The following is a 16,455-nucleotide window of genomic DNA, read 5'->3' on the forward strand; positions in this document are numbered from 1 at the left end:
TAGAGGTCAGGGGTTACCTGTCTCTATAAGAAGCCTGTTTGCTCTGAGAGTGGGGGAAAGAGGTCAGGGGTTACCTGTCTCTATAAAGAGCCTGTTTGCTCTGAGAGTAGGAGGCCAGCTGGGCAGCGTTGACCACTACAGCACGGGCCATGGTGGGAATACACCCCTGGAGGAACACACATGGTTACTGTTTTTGTTAAGCTCAGCAGTCTCTCAGAGGTCTGTACTGGAATATAATATAGTAGCAGCGGTAGTATAGTAGCAGTGGTATAGTGGTAGTATAGTAGCAGTGGTATAGTGGTAGTATAGTAGCAGTGGTAGTATAGTAGCAGTGGTATAGTGGTAGTATAGCAGCAGTGGTAGTATAGTAGCAGTGGTATAGTGGTAGTATAGTAGCAGTGGTAGTATTAGTAGCAGTGGCATAGTGGTAGTATAGTAGCAGTGGCATAGTGGTAGTATAGTAGCAGTGGCATAGTGGTAGTATAGTAGCAGTGGTATAGTGGTAGTATAGTAGCAGTGGTATAGTGGTAGTATAGTAGCAGTGGTATAGTGGTAGTATAGTAGCAGTGGTATAGTGGTAGTATAGTAGCAGTGGTAGTATAGTAGCAGTGGCATGGTGGTAGTATAGTAGCAGTGGCATAGTGGTAGTATAGTAGCAGTGGTATAGTGGTAGTATAGTAGCAGTGGTAGTATAGTAGCAGTGGCATAGTGGTGAGTATAGTAGCAGTGGTAGTATAGTGGTAGTATAGTAGCAGTATAGTGGTAGTATAGTAGCAGTGGTATAGTGGTAGTATAGTAGCAGTGGTAGTATAGTAGCAGTGGTATGGTGGTAGTATAGTAGCAGTGGTAGTATAGTAGCAGTGGTATGGTGGTAGTATAGTAGCAGTGGTATAGTGGTAGTATAGTAGCAGTGGTATAGTGGTAGTATAGTAGCAGGGGTAGTATAGTAGCAGTGGTATAGTGGTAGTATAGTAGCAGTGGTATAGTGGTAGTATAGTAGCAGTGGTATAGTGGTAGTATAGTAGCAGTGGTATAGTGGTAGTATAGTAGCAGTGGTAGTATAGTAGCAGTGGTATGGTGGTAGTATAGTAGCAGTGGCAGTATAGTAGCAGTGGTATAGTGGTAGTATAGTAGCAGTGGTAGTATAGTAGCAGTGGTGCAGTGGTAGTATAGTAGCAGTGGTAGTATAGTAGCAGTGGTATAGTGGTAGTATAGTCGCAGTGGTAGTATAGTAGCAGTGGTATGGTGGTAGTATAGTAGCAGTGGTATAGTGGTAGTATAGTAGCAGTGGTATAGTGGTAGTATAGTAGCAGTGGTATAGTGGTAGTATAGTAGCAGTGGTATGGTGGTAGTATAGTAGCAGTGGTATAGTGGTAGTATAGTAGCAGTGGTATAGTGGTAGTATAGTAGCAGTGGTATAGTGGTAGTATAGTAGCAGGGGTAGTATAGTAGCAGTGGTATGGTGGTAGTATAGTAGCAGTGGCATAGTGGTAGTATAGTAGCAGTGGTATAGTGGTAGTATAGTAGCAGTGGTAGTATAGTAGCAGTGGTATGGTGGTAGTATAGTAGCAGTGGCAGTATAGTAGCAGTGGTATAGTGGTAGTATAGTAGCAGTGGTAGTATAGTAGCAGTGGTATGGTGGTAGTATAGTAGCAGTGGCAGTATAGTAGCAGTGGTATAGTGGTAGTATAGTAGCAGTGGTTAGTATATGTAGCAGTGGTGCAGTGGTAGTATAGTAGCAGTGGTAGTATAGTAGCAGTGGTATAGTGGTAGTATAGATCGCAGTGGTAGTATAGTAGCAGTGGTATGGTGGTAGTATAGTAGCAGTGGTAGTATAGTAGCAGTGGTATGGTGGTAGTATAGTAGCAGTGGTAGTATAGTAGCAGTGGTGCAGTGGTAGTATAGTAGCAGTGGTAGTATAGTAGCAGTGGTATAGTGGTAGTATAGTAGCAGTGGTAGTATAGTAGCAGTGGTATAGTGGTAGTATAGTAGCAGCGGTATAGTGGTAGTATAGTAGCAGTGGTAGTATAGTAGCAGTGGTATAATGGTAGTATAGTAGCAGTGGTAGTATAGTAGCAGTGGTATGGTGGTAGTATAGTAGCAGTGGTAGTATAGTAGCAGTGGTATGTGGTAGTATAGTAGCAGTGGTAGTATAGTAGCAGTGGTGCAGTGGTAGTATAGTAGCAGTGGTAGTATAGTAGCAGTGGTATAGTGGTAGTATAGTAGCAGTGGTATAGTGGTAGTATAGTAGCAGTGGTATAGTGGTAGTATAGTAGCAGTGGTAGTATAGTAGCTAGTGGTATAGTGGTAGTATAGTAGCAGTGGTATAGTGGTAGTATAGTAGCAGTGGTAGTATAGTAGCAGTGGTATAGTGGTAGTATAGTAGCAGTGGTATAGTGGTAGTATAGTAGCAGTGGTAGTATAGTAGCAGTGGCATAGTGGTAGTATAGTAGCAGTGGTAGTATAGTAGCAGTGGCATAGTGGTAGTATAGTAGCAGTGGTAGTATAGTAGCGAGTATAGTAGCAGTGGTAGTATAGTAGCAGTGGTATAGTGGTAGTATAGTAGCAGTGGTAGTATAGTAGCAGTGGTATGGTGGTAGTATAGTAGCAGTGGTAGTATAGTAGCAGTGGTATGGTGGTAGTATAGTAGCAGTGGTATAGTGGTAGTATAGTAGCAGTGGTATAGTGGTAGTATAGTAGCAGTGGTATAGTGGTAGTATAGTAGCAGTGGTATAGTGGTAGTATAGTAGCAGTGGTAGTATAGTAGCAGTGGTATGAGTGGTAGTATAGTAGCAGTGGTAGTATAAGTAGCTAGTGGTATGGTGGTAGTATAGTAGCAGTGGTATAGTGGTAGTATAGTAGCAGTGGTATAGTGGTAGTATAGTAGCAGTGGTATAGTGGTAGTATAGTAGCAGTGGTATAGTGGTAGTATAGTAGCAGTGGTATAGTGGTAGTATAGTAGCAGTGGTATAGTGGTAGTATAGTAGCAGTGGTATAGTGGTAGTATAGTAGCAGTGGTATAGTGGTAGTATAGTAGCAGTGGTAGTATAGTAGCAGTGGTATGGTGGTAGTATAGTAGCAGTGGTAGTATAGTAGCTGTGGTATGGTGGTAGTATAGTAGCAGTGGTATAGTGGTAGTATAGTAGCAGTGGTATAGTGGTAGTATAGTAGCAGTGGTATAGTGGTAGTATAGTAGCAGTGGTATAGTGGTAGTATAGTAGCAGTGGTATAGTGGTAGTATAGTAGCAGTGGAATAGTGGTAGTATAGTAGCAGTGGTATAGTGGTAGTATAGTAGCAGGGGTAGTATAGTAGCAGGGGTAGTATAGTAGCAGTGGTATGGTGGTAGTATAGTAGCAGTGGTATGGTTGTAGTATAGTAGCAGTGGCATAGTGGTAGTACAGTAGCAGTGGTATAGTGGTAGTATAGTAGCAGTGGTAGTATAGTAGCAGTGGTATGGTGGTAGTATAGTAGCAGTGGCAGTATAGTAGCAGTGGTATAGTGGTAGTATAGTAGCAGTGGTAGTATAGTAGCAGTGGTATGGTGGTAGTATAGTAGCAGTGGCAGTATAGTAGCAGTGGTATAGTGGTAGTATAGTAGCAGTGGTAGTATAGTAGCAGTGGTATAGTGGTAGTATAGTAGCAGTGGTGCAGTGGTAGTATAGTAGCAGTGGTAGTATAGTCGCAGTGGTAGTATAGTAGCAGTGGTATGGTGGTAGTATAGTAGCAGTGGTAGTATAGTAGCAGTGGTGCAGTGGTAGTATAGTAGCAGTGGTAGTATAGTAGCAGTGGTATGGTGGTAGTATAGTCGCAGTGGTAGTATAGTAGCAGTGGTATAGTGGTAGTATAGTAGCAGTGGTAGTATAGTAGCATGTAGTTATAGTGGTAGTATAGTAGCAGTGGCAGTATAGTAGCAGTGGTATAGTGGTAGTATAGTAGCAGTGGTAGTATAGTAGCAGTGGTATAGTGGTAGTATAGTAGCAGTGGTAGTATAGTAGCAGTGGTATAGTGGTAGTATAGTAGCAGTGGTAGTATAGTAGCAGTGGTATAGTGGTAGTATAGTAGCAGTGGTAGTATAGTATAGTAGCAGCTGTATAGTGGTAGTATAGTAGCAGTGGTAGTATAGTAGCAGTGGTAGTATAGTAGCAGTGGTAGTATAGTGGTAGTATAGTAGCAGTGGTAGTATAGTAGCAGTGGTATAGTGGTAGTATAGTAGCAGTGGTAGTATAGTAGCAGTGGTAGTATAGTAGCAGTGGTATAGTGGTAGTATAGTAGCAGTGGTAGTATAGTAGCAGTGGTATAGTGGTAGTATAGTAGCAGTGGTAGTATAGTAGCAGTGGTATAGTGGTAGTATAGTAGCAGTGGTAGTATAGTAGCAGTGGTATAGTGGTAGTATAGTAGCAGTGGCATAGTGGTAGTATAGTAGCAGTGGTAGTATAGTAGCAGTGGTAGTATAGTAGCAGTGGTATAGTGGTAGTATAGTAGCAGTGGCATAGTGGTAGTATAGTAGCAGTGGCATAGTGGTAGTATAGTAGCAGTGGTAGTATAGTAACAGCGGTTGTAGTATAGTAGCAGTAGCAGCGATGTAGTATAGTAGCAGTGGCATAGTGGTAGTATAGTAGCAGTGGCATAGTGGTAGTATAGTAGCAGTGGCATAGTGGTAGTATAGTAGCAGTGGTAGTATAGTAGCAGCGAAGGTATAGTTGGTGAGTATAGTAGCAGTGGCATAGTGGTAGTATAGTAGCAGTGGTAGTATAGTAGCAGTGGTATAGTGGTAGTATAGTAGCAGTGGCATAGTGGTAGTATAGTAGCAGTGGTATAGTGGTAGTATAGTAGCAGTGGTAGTATAGTAGCAGTGGTATGGTGGTAGTATAGTAGCAGTATAGTAGCAGTGGTATGGTGGTAGTATAGTAGCAGTGGTAGTATAGTGGCAGTGGTAGTATAGTAGCAGTGGTAGTATAGTAGCAGTGGTAGTATAGTAGCAGTGGTATAGTGGTAGTATAGTAGCAGTGGTAGTATAGTAGCAGTGGTATAGTGGTGGTATAGTAGCAGTGGTAGTATAGTAGCGGTGGTATAGTGGTAGTATAGTAGCAGTGGTATAGTGGTAGTATAGTAGCAGTGGTAGTATAGTAGCAGTGGTATAGTGGTAGTATAGTAGCAGTGGTAGTATAGTAGCAGTGGTATGGTGGTAGTATAGTAGCAGTGGTAGTGTAGTAGCAGTGGTATGGTGGTAGTATAGTAGCAGTGGTAGTATAGTAGCAGTGGTACAGTGGTAGTATAGTAGCAGTGGTAGTATAGTAGCAGTGGTAGTATAGTAGCAGTGGTAGTATAGTAGCAGTGGTAGTATAGTAGCAGTGGTATAGTGGTAGTATAGTAGCAGTGGTAGTATAGTAGCAGTGGTATAGTGGTGGCATAGTGGCAGTGGTAGTATAGTAGCGGTGGTATAGTGGTAGTATAGTAGCAGTGGTATAGTGGTAGTATAGTAGCAGTGGTAGTATAGTAGCAGTGGTATAGTGGTAGTATAGTAACAGTGGTAGTATAGTAGCAGTGGTATAGCGGTAGTATAGTAACAGTGGTATAGCGGTAGTATAGTAGCAGTGGTATGGGGGCAGGGCAGCCTAGTGGTTAGAGCGTTGGACTAGTAACCGGAAGGTTGCGAGTTCAAACCCCGAGCTGACAAGGTACAAATCTGTCGTTCTGCCCCTGAACAGGCAGTTAACCCACTGTTCCCAGGCCGTCATTGAAAATAAGAATTTGTTCTTAATGACTTGCCTGGTTAAATAAAAGGTTAAATAAAAGGTAAAATAAAAAAATGTAAAAAATGGTGGTGGTATAGTAGCAGTGGTGGTATAGTACCAGTGGTAGTATAGTACCGGTGGTAGTATAGTAGCGGTGGTAGTATAGTAGCGGTGGTAGTATAGTGGTAGTATAGTAGCAGCGGTATGGTAGTAGTATAGTAGCAGCGGTATAGCGGTAGTATAGTAGCAGTGGTATAGCGGTAGTATAGTAGCAGTGGTATAGCGGTAGTATAGTAGCAGTGGTATAGCGGTAGTATAGTAGCAGTGGTATAGCGGTAGTATAGTAGCAGTGGTATAGCGGTAGTATAGTAGCAGTGGTATAGTGGTAGTATAGTAGCAGTGGTATAGTGGTAGTATAGTAGCAGTGGTAGTATAGTAACAGTGGTATAGCGGTAGTATAGTACCGGTGGTAGTATAGTAGCAGTGGTATAGTGGTGGCAGTGGTAGTATAGTAGAAGTGGCATAGTGGTAGTATAGTAAGTGCCATAGTGGTAGTATAGTAGTAGTGGTAGTATAGTAGCAGTGGTATAGTGGTAGTATAGTCGCAGTGGTAGTATAGTAGCAGTTGTATGGTGGTAGTATAGTAGCAGTGGTAGTATAGTAGCAGTGGTGCAGTGGTAGTATAGTAGCAGTGGTAGTATAGTAGCAGTGGTATAGTGGTAGTATAGTCGCAGTGGTAGTATAGTAGCAGTGGTATAGTGGTAGTATAGTAGCAGCGGTATAGTGGTAGTATAGTAGCAGTGGTAGTATAGTAGCAGTGGTATAGTGGTAGTATAGTAGCAGTGGTAGTATAGTAGCAGTGGTATGGTGGTAGTATAGTAGCAGTGGTAGTATAGTAGCAGCTGGTGCAGTGGTAGTATAGTAGCAGTGGTAGTATAGTAGCAGTGGTATAGTGGTAGTATAGTAGCAGTGGTATAGTGGTAGTATAGTAACAGTGGTATTGCGGTAGTATAGTACCGGTGGTAGTATAGTAGCAGTGGTATAGTGGTGGCAGTGGTAGTATAGTAGAAGTGGCATAGTGGTAGTATAGTAAGTGCCATAGTGGTAGTATAGTAGTAGTGGTAGTATAGATCGCAGTGGTATGGTGGTAGTATAATAGCAGTGGTATGGTAGTAGTATAGTAGCAGTGGTATAGTGGTAGTATAGTAGCAGTGGTATCGTGGTAGTATAGTAGCAGTGGTATCGTGGTAGTATAGTAGCAGTGGTAGTATAGTAACAGTGGTATAGCGGTAGTATAGTAGCAGTGGTGGTATAGTACCGGTGGTAGTATAGTAGCGGTGGTATAGTTGTGGCAGTGGTAGTATAGTAGAAGTGGCATAGTGGTAGTATAGTAAGTGGCATAGTGGTAGTATAGTAACAGTGGTAGTATAGTAGCAGTGGTATAGCGGTAGTATAGTAGCAGTGGTATGGTGGAAGTATAGTAGCAGTGGTGGTATAGTAGCAGTGGTAGTATAGTAGCAGTGGTATAGTACCTGTGGTAGTATAGTAGCGTTGGTAGTATAGTAGCAGTGGTAGTATAGTAGCAGTGGTATGTGGTAGCATAGTAGCAGTGGTGGTATAGTAGCGGTGGTGGTATAGTAGCGGTTGTGGTATAGTAGCGGTAGTATGGTAGTAGTATAGTGGTAGTATAGTAACAGTGGTAGTATAGCAGTGGTGGTATAGTGGTAGTATAGTAGCAGTGGTATTGTGGTAGTATAGTAGCAGTGGTAGAGAGTATATTCATTTGTAGTATAGTATATTTATTAATAGTATAGTAAAAGTAGTGTATTCATTAGTAGTGTAGTATATGTATTAGTAGTGTAGAAATAGTATATTAGTAGTATATAATTAGTATAGCAGTAGTGTAGAAATAGTATAGCAGTAGTGTAGAAATAGTATAGCAGTAGTGTAGAAATAGTATAGCAGTAGTATAGAAATAGTATATTAGTAGTAGTGTAGAAATAGTATAGCAGTAGTGTAGAAATAGTATAGCGGTAGTGTAGAAATAGCATAAGCGGTAGTATAGAAATAGTATATTAGTCAGTATAGAAATAGTATATTAGTAGTAGTGTAGAAATAGTATAGCAGTAGTAGTGTAGAAATGGTATAGTAGTAGTGTTGTAATAGTATCTTACCCTCCATAGTGTGGTGACCCACTCTTTAGTGATGCTGTAGTATAGTAGTAGACGTATAGTAGTTCGATAGTTGTAGCAGTAGTAGTAGTGTAGTAGTAATATAGTAGTAATAGTATCTTACCCTCCATAGTGTGGTGACCCCCTCTTCTTTAGTGATTCTGGCCAGAGCATTGAACACATTAGAATACCCTCTCTTCTGGTCTGCAGGGAGACTGGGGGAGAGAAAGAGAGCGAGGGAGGGAAATTACACAATTAGACATAATTTAACTCCTGTTACCACTGTTCATCTTCTGTCTCACACCCTCCCTCTCACCGTCCGTCAGCGGTCACCCACCCTCCCTCTCACCGTCCGTCAGCGGTCACCCACCCTCCCTCTCACCGTCCGTCAGCGGTCACCCACCCTCCCTCTCACCGTCCGTCAGCGGTCACCCACCCTCCCTCTCACCGTCCGTCAGCGGTCACCCACCCTCCCTCTCACCGTCCGTCAGCGGTCACCCACCCTCCCTCTCACCGTCCGTCAGCGGTCTCCCTCCCTCTCACCGTCCGTCAGCGGTCTCCCTCCCCTCTCACCGTCCGTCAGCGGTCTCCCTCCCTCTCACCGTCCGTCAGCGGTCTCGCTCTCCCTCCCTCTCTCCGTCCGTCAGCGGTCTCGCTCTCCCTCCCTCTCTCCGTCCGTCAGCGGTCACCCTCCCACCCTCCCTCCCTCTCACCGTCCATCAGCGGTCATCCTGATCAAGGCAACTTCAGCAGGTGTTCCTACGAAGGCTCCGGTTGCTCCAGCCGTCATCCCAATCAGAGCCTTCATGAGGAAGTTGGGCGGGGTCCCGTCCTGTCCCGTCATCTTCTCAAACAACACTGTGTAGATACCTAACCTCGTTGTGGTGTAGGTAGCCTGGCGGAGTAGACCTGCTGACAGACTGGAAACAACAACATGATGTAGATACCTAACCCACACCATGTTGGTAGCCTGGCGGAGTAGACCTGCTGACAGACTGGAAACAACATGATGTAGGTACCTAACACAAACCATGTTGGTAGTCTGGTGGACTGAATTAGTATAATAGTAGAGTAGTGTTATCATATTAGTATTAGTAGTATTGTAACAGTATAGTAATATTGGATGATAACTTGTTTTGAACTAGGACAGAGGAATTTATAACAGACTTTTTCCAGACATAACTTGGGTAAAGGAGATCCCTGATTGTATGGGATACTTTTAAAATGTGCCTTTAGATGCCATGCAATTCAATACTCATCTCTAAAACACCATTTAGGTTAACAGGGTCCATGTAAACAAAGGAAATTGAAGGACGAAGAGTACACATACATTTGAAGTCGGAAGTTTACATACAAGTTTTAATGACTCCAACCTAAGTGTTTTTCAACAACTCTACAAATTTCTGGTTAAAACCTATTTGGGCTAGGGGCAGTATTTTGACGTCTGGATGAAAATCGTGCTCAAATAAACTGCCTGTTACTCCAGCCCAGAAGCTAGGATATGCATATTATTAGTAGGTTTTGGATATAAAACTCTAAAGTTTCCAAAACTGTTCAAATAATGTCTGAATATAACAGAACTGATATGGCAAGGCAAAAACCTGAGGCAAATCCATCCAGGAAGAGCCATTATGTTTTTTCCATTGAAAGCCTATCCACCATATAAGGATATGACTCAGATTGCATTCCATATGGCTTCCACTAGATGTCAACAGTCTTTAGACATTGTTTCAGGCTTTACTCTGAAAAATGGGAGATACAGAACTTTCAATCAGTGGCCAGTGGATGCTGTCTCCTACCCGAGTGAAGTTAACCTCTTACACTTATGGTGGCTATTTCATTTTTGGAAGAAAACGTTCCCGTTTAAACAAGATATTTGTCAAAAAGATGCTTTTCGACTATGCATATAATTGCTACTGTTCAAAGAAAAACACTCTGGACGTGTCCAGAAATACAAATATCTTCTCTGTGCGTGCCCCTTTAACGTGAGCTTCCAGGCAAAACCAAGATGACTTGGCATCAGGAAATGACAAGGTTTTTGAGGCTCTGTCTTCATGATCTCCTTATATGGCTGTGAACGCATAAGAGGAATGAGTCTGCCCTTTCTGTCGTTTCCCCAAGGTGTCTGCAGCATTGTGGGACGTGTTGTAGAGACGAGTTCGTTTGGAAAGATTGACCATAAGAGACCACATTTACCACGTGTCCGCCCCGTGTCCTGCGCGGTGGTGCGCAAAAGTCACCTGCCAGTATTTTTCCATGGGGCACAGAGAGAGAAGCAAGCCTACGAACTGCATGTCAATGAAGAGATATGTGAAAAAACACCTTGAGGATTGATTCCAAAACAACGTTTGCCATGTTTTCGGTCGATATTATGTAGTTAATCCGGAAAAGTTTCACGTTGTAGGTGACTGCATTGTTCGTTTCGGTAGCCAGGCGCAATGTAGAAAACGGAACGATTTCTCACACAGACGCTTTCAGGAAACACTGCGCACTTGGTATGTGGCTGGGAGTCTCCTCATTGAAAACATCAGAAGCTCTTCAAAGGTAAATGATTTTATTTATTTGGCTATCTGGCTTTTGTGAAAATGTTCGTGCATGCTACTACAAAATGCTATGCTAGCTTTGCATACTCTTAAGCACAAATTAGTCAATTTCTATGGTTCAAAAGCATATTTTGGAAAATCTGAGATGACAGTGTTGTTAAGAAAACTAAGCTTGGAGAGCAAACGCATTATTTTAATTTTATTTGCGATTTTCAGAAATCGTTAACGTTGCGTTATGCTAATGAGCCTGAGGCTTAGTCACAATCCCGGATCCGGATGGTTTCAAGAGGTTAAACTATAGTTTGGCAAGTCGGTTAGGGTTGTGCAAGACGAGTAATTTTTCCAACAACTGTTTACAGATAGATTATTTCACTGTATCCCAATTCCAGTGGGTCACATATAATAAGTTGACTATGGCCTTAAACAGCTTGGAAAATTCCAGAAAATGTCAGGGCTTTAGAAGATTCTGTTAATTAACATAATTTGAGTCAATTGGAGGTTGTACCTCGTGGATGCATTTCCAAGGCCTACCTTCAAACTCAGTGCCTCTTTGCTTGACATCATGGGAAAAATCAAAAAGAAATCAGCCAAGACCTCAGAAAAACAATTGTAGACCTCCACAAGTCTGGTTCATCCTTGGGAGTCATTTAACGCCTGAAGGTACCATGTTCATCATGCACACAATAGTAGGCAAGTATAACCATGGGACTGCGCAGCCCTCATGCCGCTCAGGAAGGAGATGTGTTCTGTCTCTTAAAGATGAATGTACTTTGAGGTGTGAAAAGTGCCAAATCAATCCCAGGACAACAGCAAAGGACCTTGTGAAGATGGAGGAAACAGATTACAAAGTATCTATATCAGTAAAAAACTAAGTCCTATATCGACATAAGCTGAAAGGCTGCTCAGCAAGAAGAAACGCATGCTCCAAAGCCAGCTATAAAAGCCAGACTAGGTTTGCAGCTACATTGAGCAAAAATAGAACTGTTTGGCCATAATGACCATCGTTATGAAAGGAGGAAAAAGGGGGAGGCTTGCAAGACGAAGAACACCACTCCAACCGTGAAGCACGGGGGTGGCAGCATCATGTTGTGGGGGTGCTTTGCTGCAGGAGGGACTGGTGCACTTTGCAAAATAGATGGCATCATGAGGAAAGGAAATGTATGTGGATATGTTTAAGCAACATCTCAAGACATCAGCCAAAAAGTTAAAGCTTGGTCGCAAATGGGTCTTCCAAATGGATAATGACCCCAAGCATACTTCCAGTTGTGGCAAAATGGCATAAGGACAACAATATCAATGCATTGTGAGTGGCCATCACAAAGCCCTGACCTCAGTCCTATAGAAAATTTGTGGGCAGAACTGAAAAAACATGTGTGAGCAAGGAGGCCAACAAACATGACTCGGTTACACCAGCTTTGTCAGGAGGAATGGGCCAAAATTCACCCAACTAATTGTGGGAAGCTTGTGGAAGGCTCCCCGAAACATTTGACCCAAGTTAAACAAATACGAATTGAGTGCATGTAAACTTCTGACCCACTGGGAATGTGATGAAAGAAATAAAAGCTAAAATAAATAATTCTCTATTATTATTCTGACATTTCACATTCTTAAAATAAAGTGGTGATCCTAACTGACCCACAATTCCCTAAACAGTATTTTGAAAGAGGAAGCAAAGTACTTTAAGCATATGTTTTTGTTTCAGTCTCCTCCATCTCCACTAACCGAAGCTAATTGTCTGGATTTTTTTCTATCAATAATGGAAAATTAACAGCTGTACATAAAGACTCAGGTGAAGGCGAGGAAGGAACTTCTTGATGCAAGGAGGGAGGGTGGCCACAGACGGTGAGAGGGAGGGTGACCAGGAAATCTCCAGGGCTGAATGGTTGTTGATCTACTCAGAGGAACGTTATTAGCATGTTTGAACCAATCCAACAAAAATGGTAAATTATCAGATAACTCAACAAGAAGGTCTGATTTCATTATTACTGAAACGGGATCTAAGTGGTAAATATAAAGATCATTAAAAACATGGAGGCCCTTTACACTCTGGTGATCAAAAATTATAGCAAAACAAATAGCGCATAGAATTTAAAAAGTATTGTTGGATATTATTCAGACAGCTTTTTTACATGGACGATACACATTGGAGATAATTTATTGGAGATAATAAGTACTGGAAACAGTAGAACACTATGAAAAATCAGGGAAACCAGGCCTGGTATTCATAGCTGACTTTGAGAAGGCTTTTGATCAAGTATGACTGGAATTTATATATAAATGCCTGGAATATTTCAATTTAGGAGAGTCTCTTATACAATGGGTTAACATTATGTATAGTAAACCCCAGGTGTAAAATAGTAAATAATGCCTACTTCTCAGAAAGTTTTCAACTGTCAAGAGGAGTAAAACAAGGTTGTCCTCTATCAGCATATCTATTTATTATGGCTACAGAAATGTTAGCTATTAAAATCAGATCCAACAATAATCAAGGGATTAGAAATCCAGGGTTTAAAAACAAAGATGTCATTGTTCTCAATGATTCATGTTGTTTTCTTTTAATTCCACAATTAGAATCCCTCCACGGATTCAGAGTATCTAGATACTTTTAGAATCTGAATCCCTCCATGACCTCAGAGGATCTAGATACTTTTAGAATCTGAATCCCTCCACAGCCTCATAGAGGATCTAGATACTAAGTATTAAGTAGTATTAGCAGCATAGCAACAGTATGGTAAGTAGTATTAGTAGTACAGTAATAGTATAGTAGTAGTATATAATAGCATAGTAACAGTATGGTAAGTAGTATTAGTAGTACAGTTATGGTATAGTAGTAGTATATAATAGCATAGCAACAGTATGGTTAGTATTAGTAGTATTAGTAGTACACTAATGGTATAGTAGTAGAATATAATAGCATAGCAACAGTATGGTTAGTATTAGTAGTACAGTAATGGTATAGTAGTAGAATATAATAGCATAGTAACAGTATGGTAAGTAGTATTAGTAGTACAGTAATGGTATATAGTAGAATATAATAGCATAGTAACAGTATGGTAAGTAGTATTAGTAGTACAGTAATGGTATATAGTAGTATATAATAGCATAGCAACAGTATGGTAAGTAGTATTAGTAGTACAGTAATGGTATATAGTAGTATATAATAGCATAGCAACAGTATGGTAAGTAGTATTAGTAGTACAGTAATGGTATAGTAGTAGTATACAATAGCATAGCAACAGTATGGTAAGTAGTATTAGTAGTACAGTAATGGTATAGTAGTAGTATATAATAGCATAGTAACAGTATGGTAAGTAGTATTAGTATATAGTAGAATATAATAGCATAGTAACAGTAGGATAAGTAGTATTAGTAGTACAGTAATGGTATATAGTAGTATATAATAGCATAGTAACAGTATGGTAAGTAGTAGTAGTACTAGTAGTACAGTAATGGTATAGTAGTAGAATATAATAGCATAGTAACAGTATGGATAAGTAGTATTAGTAGTACAGTAATGGTATATAGTAGTATATAATAGCATAGCAACAGTATGGTAAGTAGTATTAGTAGTACAGTAATGGTATATAGTAGTATATAATAGCATAGCAACAGTATGGTAAGTAGTATTAGTAGTACAGTAATGGTATAGTAGTAGTATATAATAGCATAGTAACAGTATGGTAAGTAGTATTAGTAGTACAGTAATGGTATAGTAGTAGAATATAATAGCATAGTAACAGTATGGTAAGTAGTATTAGTAGTACAGTAATGGTATATAGTAGTATATAATAGCATAGTAAGTAGTATTAGTAGTACAGTAATGGTATAGTAGTAGAATATAATAGCATAGCAACAGTATGGTAAGTAGTATTAGTAGTACAGTAATGGTATAGTAGTAGTATATAATAGCATAGTAACAGTATGGTAAGTAGTATTAGTAGTATTAGTAGTACAGTAATGGTATATAGTAGAATATAATAGCATAGTAACAGTATGGTAAGTAGTATTAGTAGTACAGTAATGGTATATAGTAGTATATAATAGCATAGTAACAGTATGGTAAGTAGTATTAGTAGTACAGTAATGGTATAGTAGTAGTATATAATAGCATAGCAACAGTATGGTAAGTAGTATTAGTAGTACAGTAATGGTATAGTAGTAGTATACAATAGCATAGCAACAGTATGGTAAGTAGTATTAGTAGTACAGTAATGGTATAGTAGTAGTATATAATAGCATAGTAACAGTATGGTAAGTAGTATTAGTAGTACAGTAATGGTATATAGTAGTATATAATAGCATAGCATAGTAAGTAGTATTAGTAGTACAGTAATGGTATAGCAGTAGAATATAATAGCTTAGTAACAGTATGGTAAGTAGTATTAGTAGTACAGTAATGGTATATAGTAGTATATAATAGCATAGTAAGTAGTATTAGTAGTACAGTAATGGTATATAGTAGAATATAATAGCATAGTAACAGTAGGGTAAGTAGTATTAGTAGTACAGTAATGGTATATAGTAGTATATAATAGCATAGCAACAGTATGGTAAGTAGTATTAGTAGTATTAGTAGTACAGTAATGGTATATAGTAGAATATAATAGCATAGTAACAGTAGGGTAAGTAGTATTAGTAGTACAGTAATGGTATATAGTAGTATATAATAGCATAGTAACAGTATGGTAAGTAGTATTAGTAGTATTAGTAGTACAGTAATGGTATATAGTAGAATATAATAGCATAGTAACAGTATGGATAAGTAGTATTAGTAGTACAGTAATGGTATATAGTAGTATATAATAGCATAGCAACAGTATGGTAAGTAGTATTAGTAGTACAGTAATGGTATATAGTAGTATATAATAGCATAGCAACAGTATGGTAAGTAGTATTAGTAGTACAATAATGGTATATAGTAGTATATAATAGCATAGCAACAGTATGGTAAGTAGTATTAGTAGTACAGTAATGGTATAGTAGTAGTATATAATAGCATAGTAACAGTATGGTAAGTAGTATTAGTAGTACAGTAATGGTATATAGTAGTATATAATAACATAGTAAGTAGTATTAGTAGTACAGTAATGGTATAGTAGTAGAATATAATAGCATAGTAACAGTATGGTAAGTAGTATTAGTAGTACAGTAATGGTATAGTAGTAGTATATAATAGCATAGTAAAAGTATGGTAAGTAGTATTAGTAGTACAGTAATGGTATAGTAGTAGTATATAATAGCATAGCAACAGTATGGTAAGTAGTATTAGTAGTATTAGTAGTACAGTAATGGTATATAGTAGTATATAATAGCATAGTAACAGTATGGTAAGTAGTATTAGTAGTACAGTAATGGTATAGTAGTAGTATATAATAGCATAGCAACAGTATGGTAAGTAGTATTAGTAGTATAGTAATGGTATAGTAGTAGAATATAATAGCATAGTAACAGTATGGTAAGTAGTATTAGTAGTACAGTAATGGTATATAGTAGTATATAATAGCATAGCAACAGTATGGTAAGTAGTATTAGTAGTACAGTAATGGTATAGTAGTAGAATATAATAGCATAGTAACAGTATGGTAAGTAGTATTAGTAGCACAGTAATGGTATAGTAGTAGTATATAATAGCATAGTAACAGTATGGTAAGTAGTATTAGTAGTACAGTAATGGTATATAGTAGTATATAATAGCATAGTAACAGTATGGTAAGTAAGTAGTATTAGTAGTACAGTTATGGTATAGTAGTAGAATATAATAGCATAGTAACAGTATGGTAAGTAGTATTAGTAGTACAGTAATGGTATAGTAGTATATAATAGCATAGTAACAGTATGGTAAGTAGTATTAGTAGTATTAGTAGTACAGTAATGGTATATAGTAGTATATAATAGCATAGCAACAGTATGGTAAGTAGTATTAGTAGTACAGTAATGGTATATAGTAGTATATAATAGCATAGTAACAGTATGGTAAGTAGTATTAGTAGTACAGTTATGGTATAG

General features: G+C 39.2%; 1 protein-coding gene across 1 annotated transcript; it reads right to left on the reverse strand.

Moving 5' to 3' along the window:
• Positions 1 to 55: 55 nt before the first annotated feature.
• LOC135536967 (mitochondrial 2-oxoglutarate/malate carrier protein-like) lies at positions 56 to 8,882 on the reverse strand. Its single transcript, XM_064963184.1, has 3 exons — positions 8,620 to 8,882; positions 8,031 to 8,121; positions 56 to 166 (listed from the first exon to the last, which is right to left on the reverse strand). Exons 1-3 carry the CDS (start codon positions 8,865 to 8,867, stop codon positions 71 to 73), a joined length of 435 nt encoding a protein of 144 aa, XP_064819256.1. The 5' UTR covers positions 8,868 to 8,882; the 3' UTR covers positions 56 to 70.
• Positions 8,883 to 16,455: the final 7,573 nt, after the last annotated feature.

Source organism: Oncorhynchus masou, unplaced genomic scaffold (assembly GCF_036934945.1).
Source record: "Oncorhynchus masou masou isolate Uvic2021 unplaced genomic scaffold, UVic_Omas_1.1 unplaced_scaffold_6897, whole genome shotgun sequence".
NCBI classification, from domain to species: Eukaryota; Metazoa; Chordata; class Actinopteri; order Salmoniformes; family Salmonidae; genus Oncorhynchus; species Oncorhynchus masou.

What these genes read in the sequence shown, in the direction of transcription:
- LOC135536967 (XM_064963184.1), bottom strand. Translation starts at nt 8,867, where the DNA reads ATGGTGTGGGTTAGGTATCTACATCATGTTGTTGTTTCCAGTCTGTCA. An exon ending in AGGATGACCGCTGATGGACG is followed by an intron (nt 8,122 to 8,619) that starts GTGAGAGGGAGG and finishes TCTCTCCCCCAG; the next exon opens with TCTCCCTGCAGACCAGAAGA. An exon ending in GGGTCACCACACTATGGAGG is followed by an intron (nt 167 to 8,030) that starts GTAAGATACTAT and finishes GTGTTCCTCCAG; the next exon opens with GGGTGTATTCCCACCATGGC.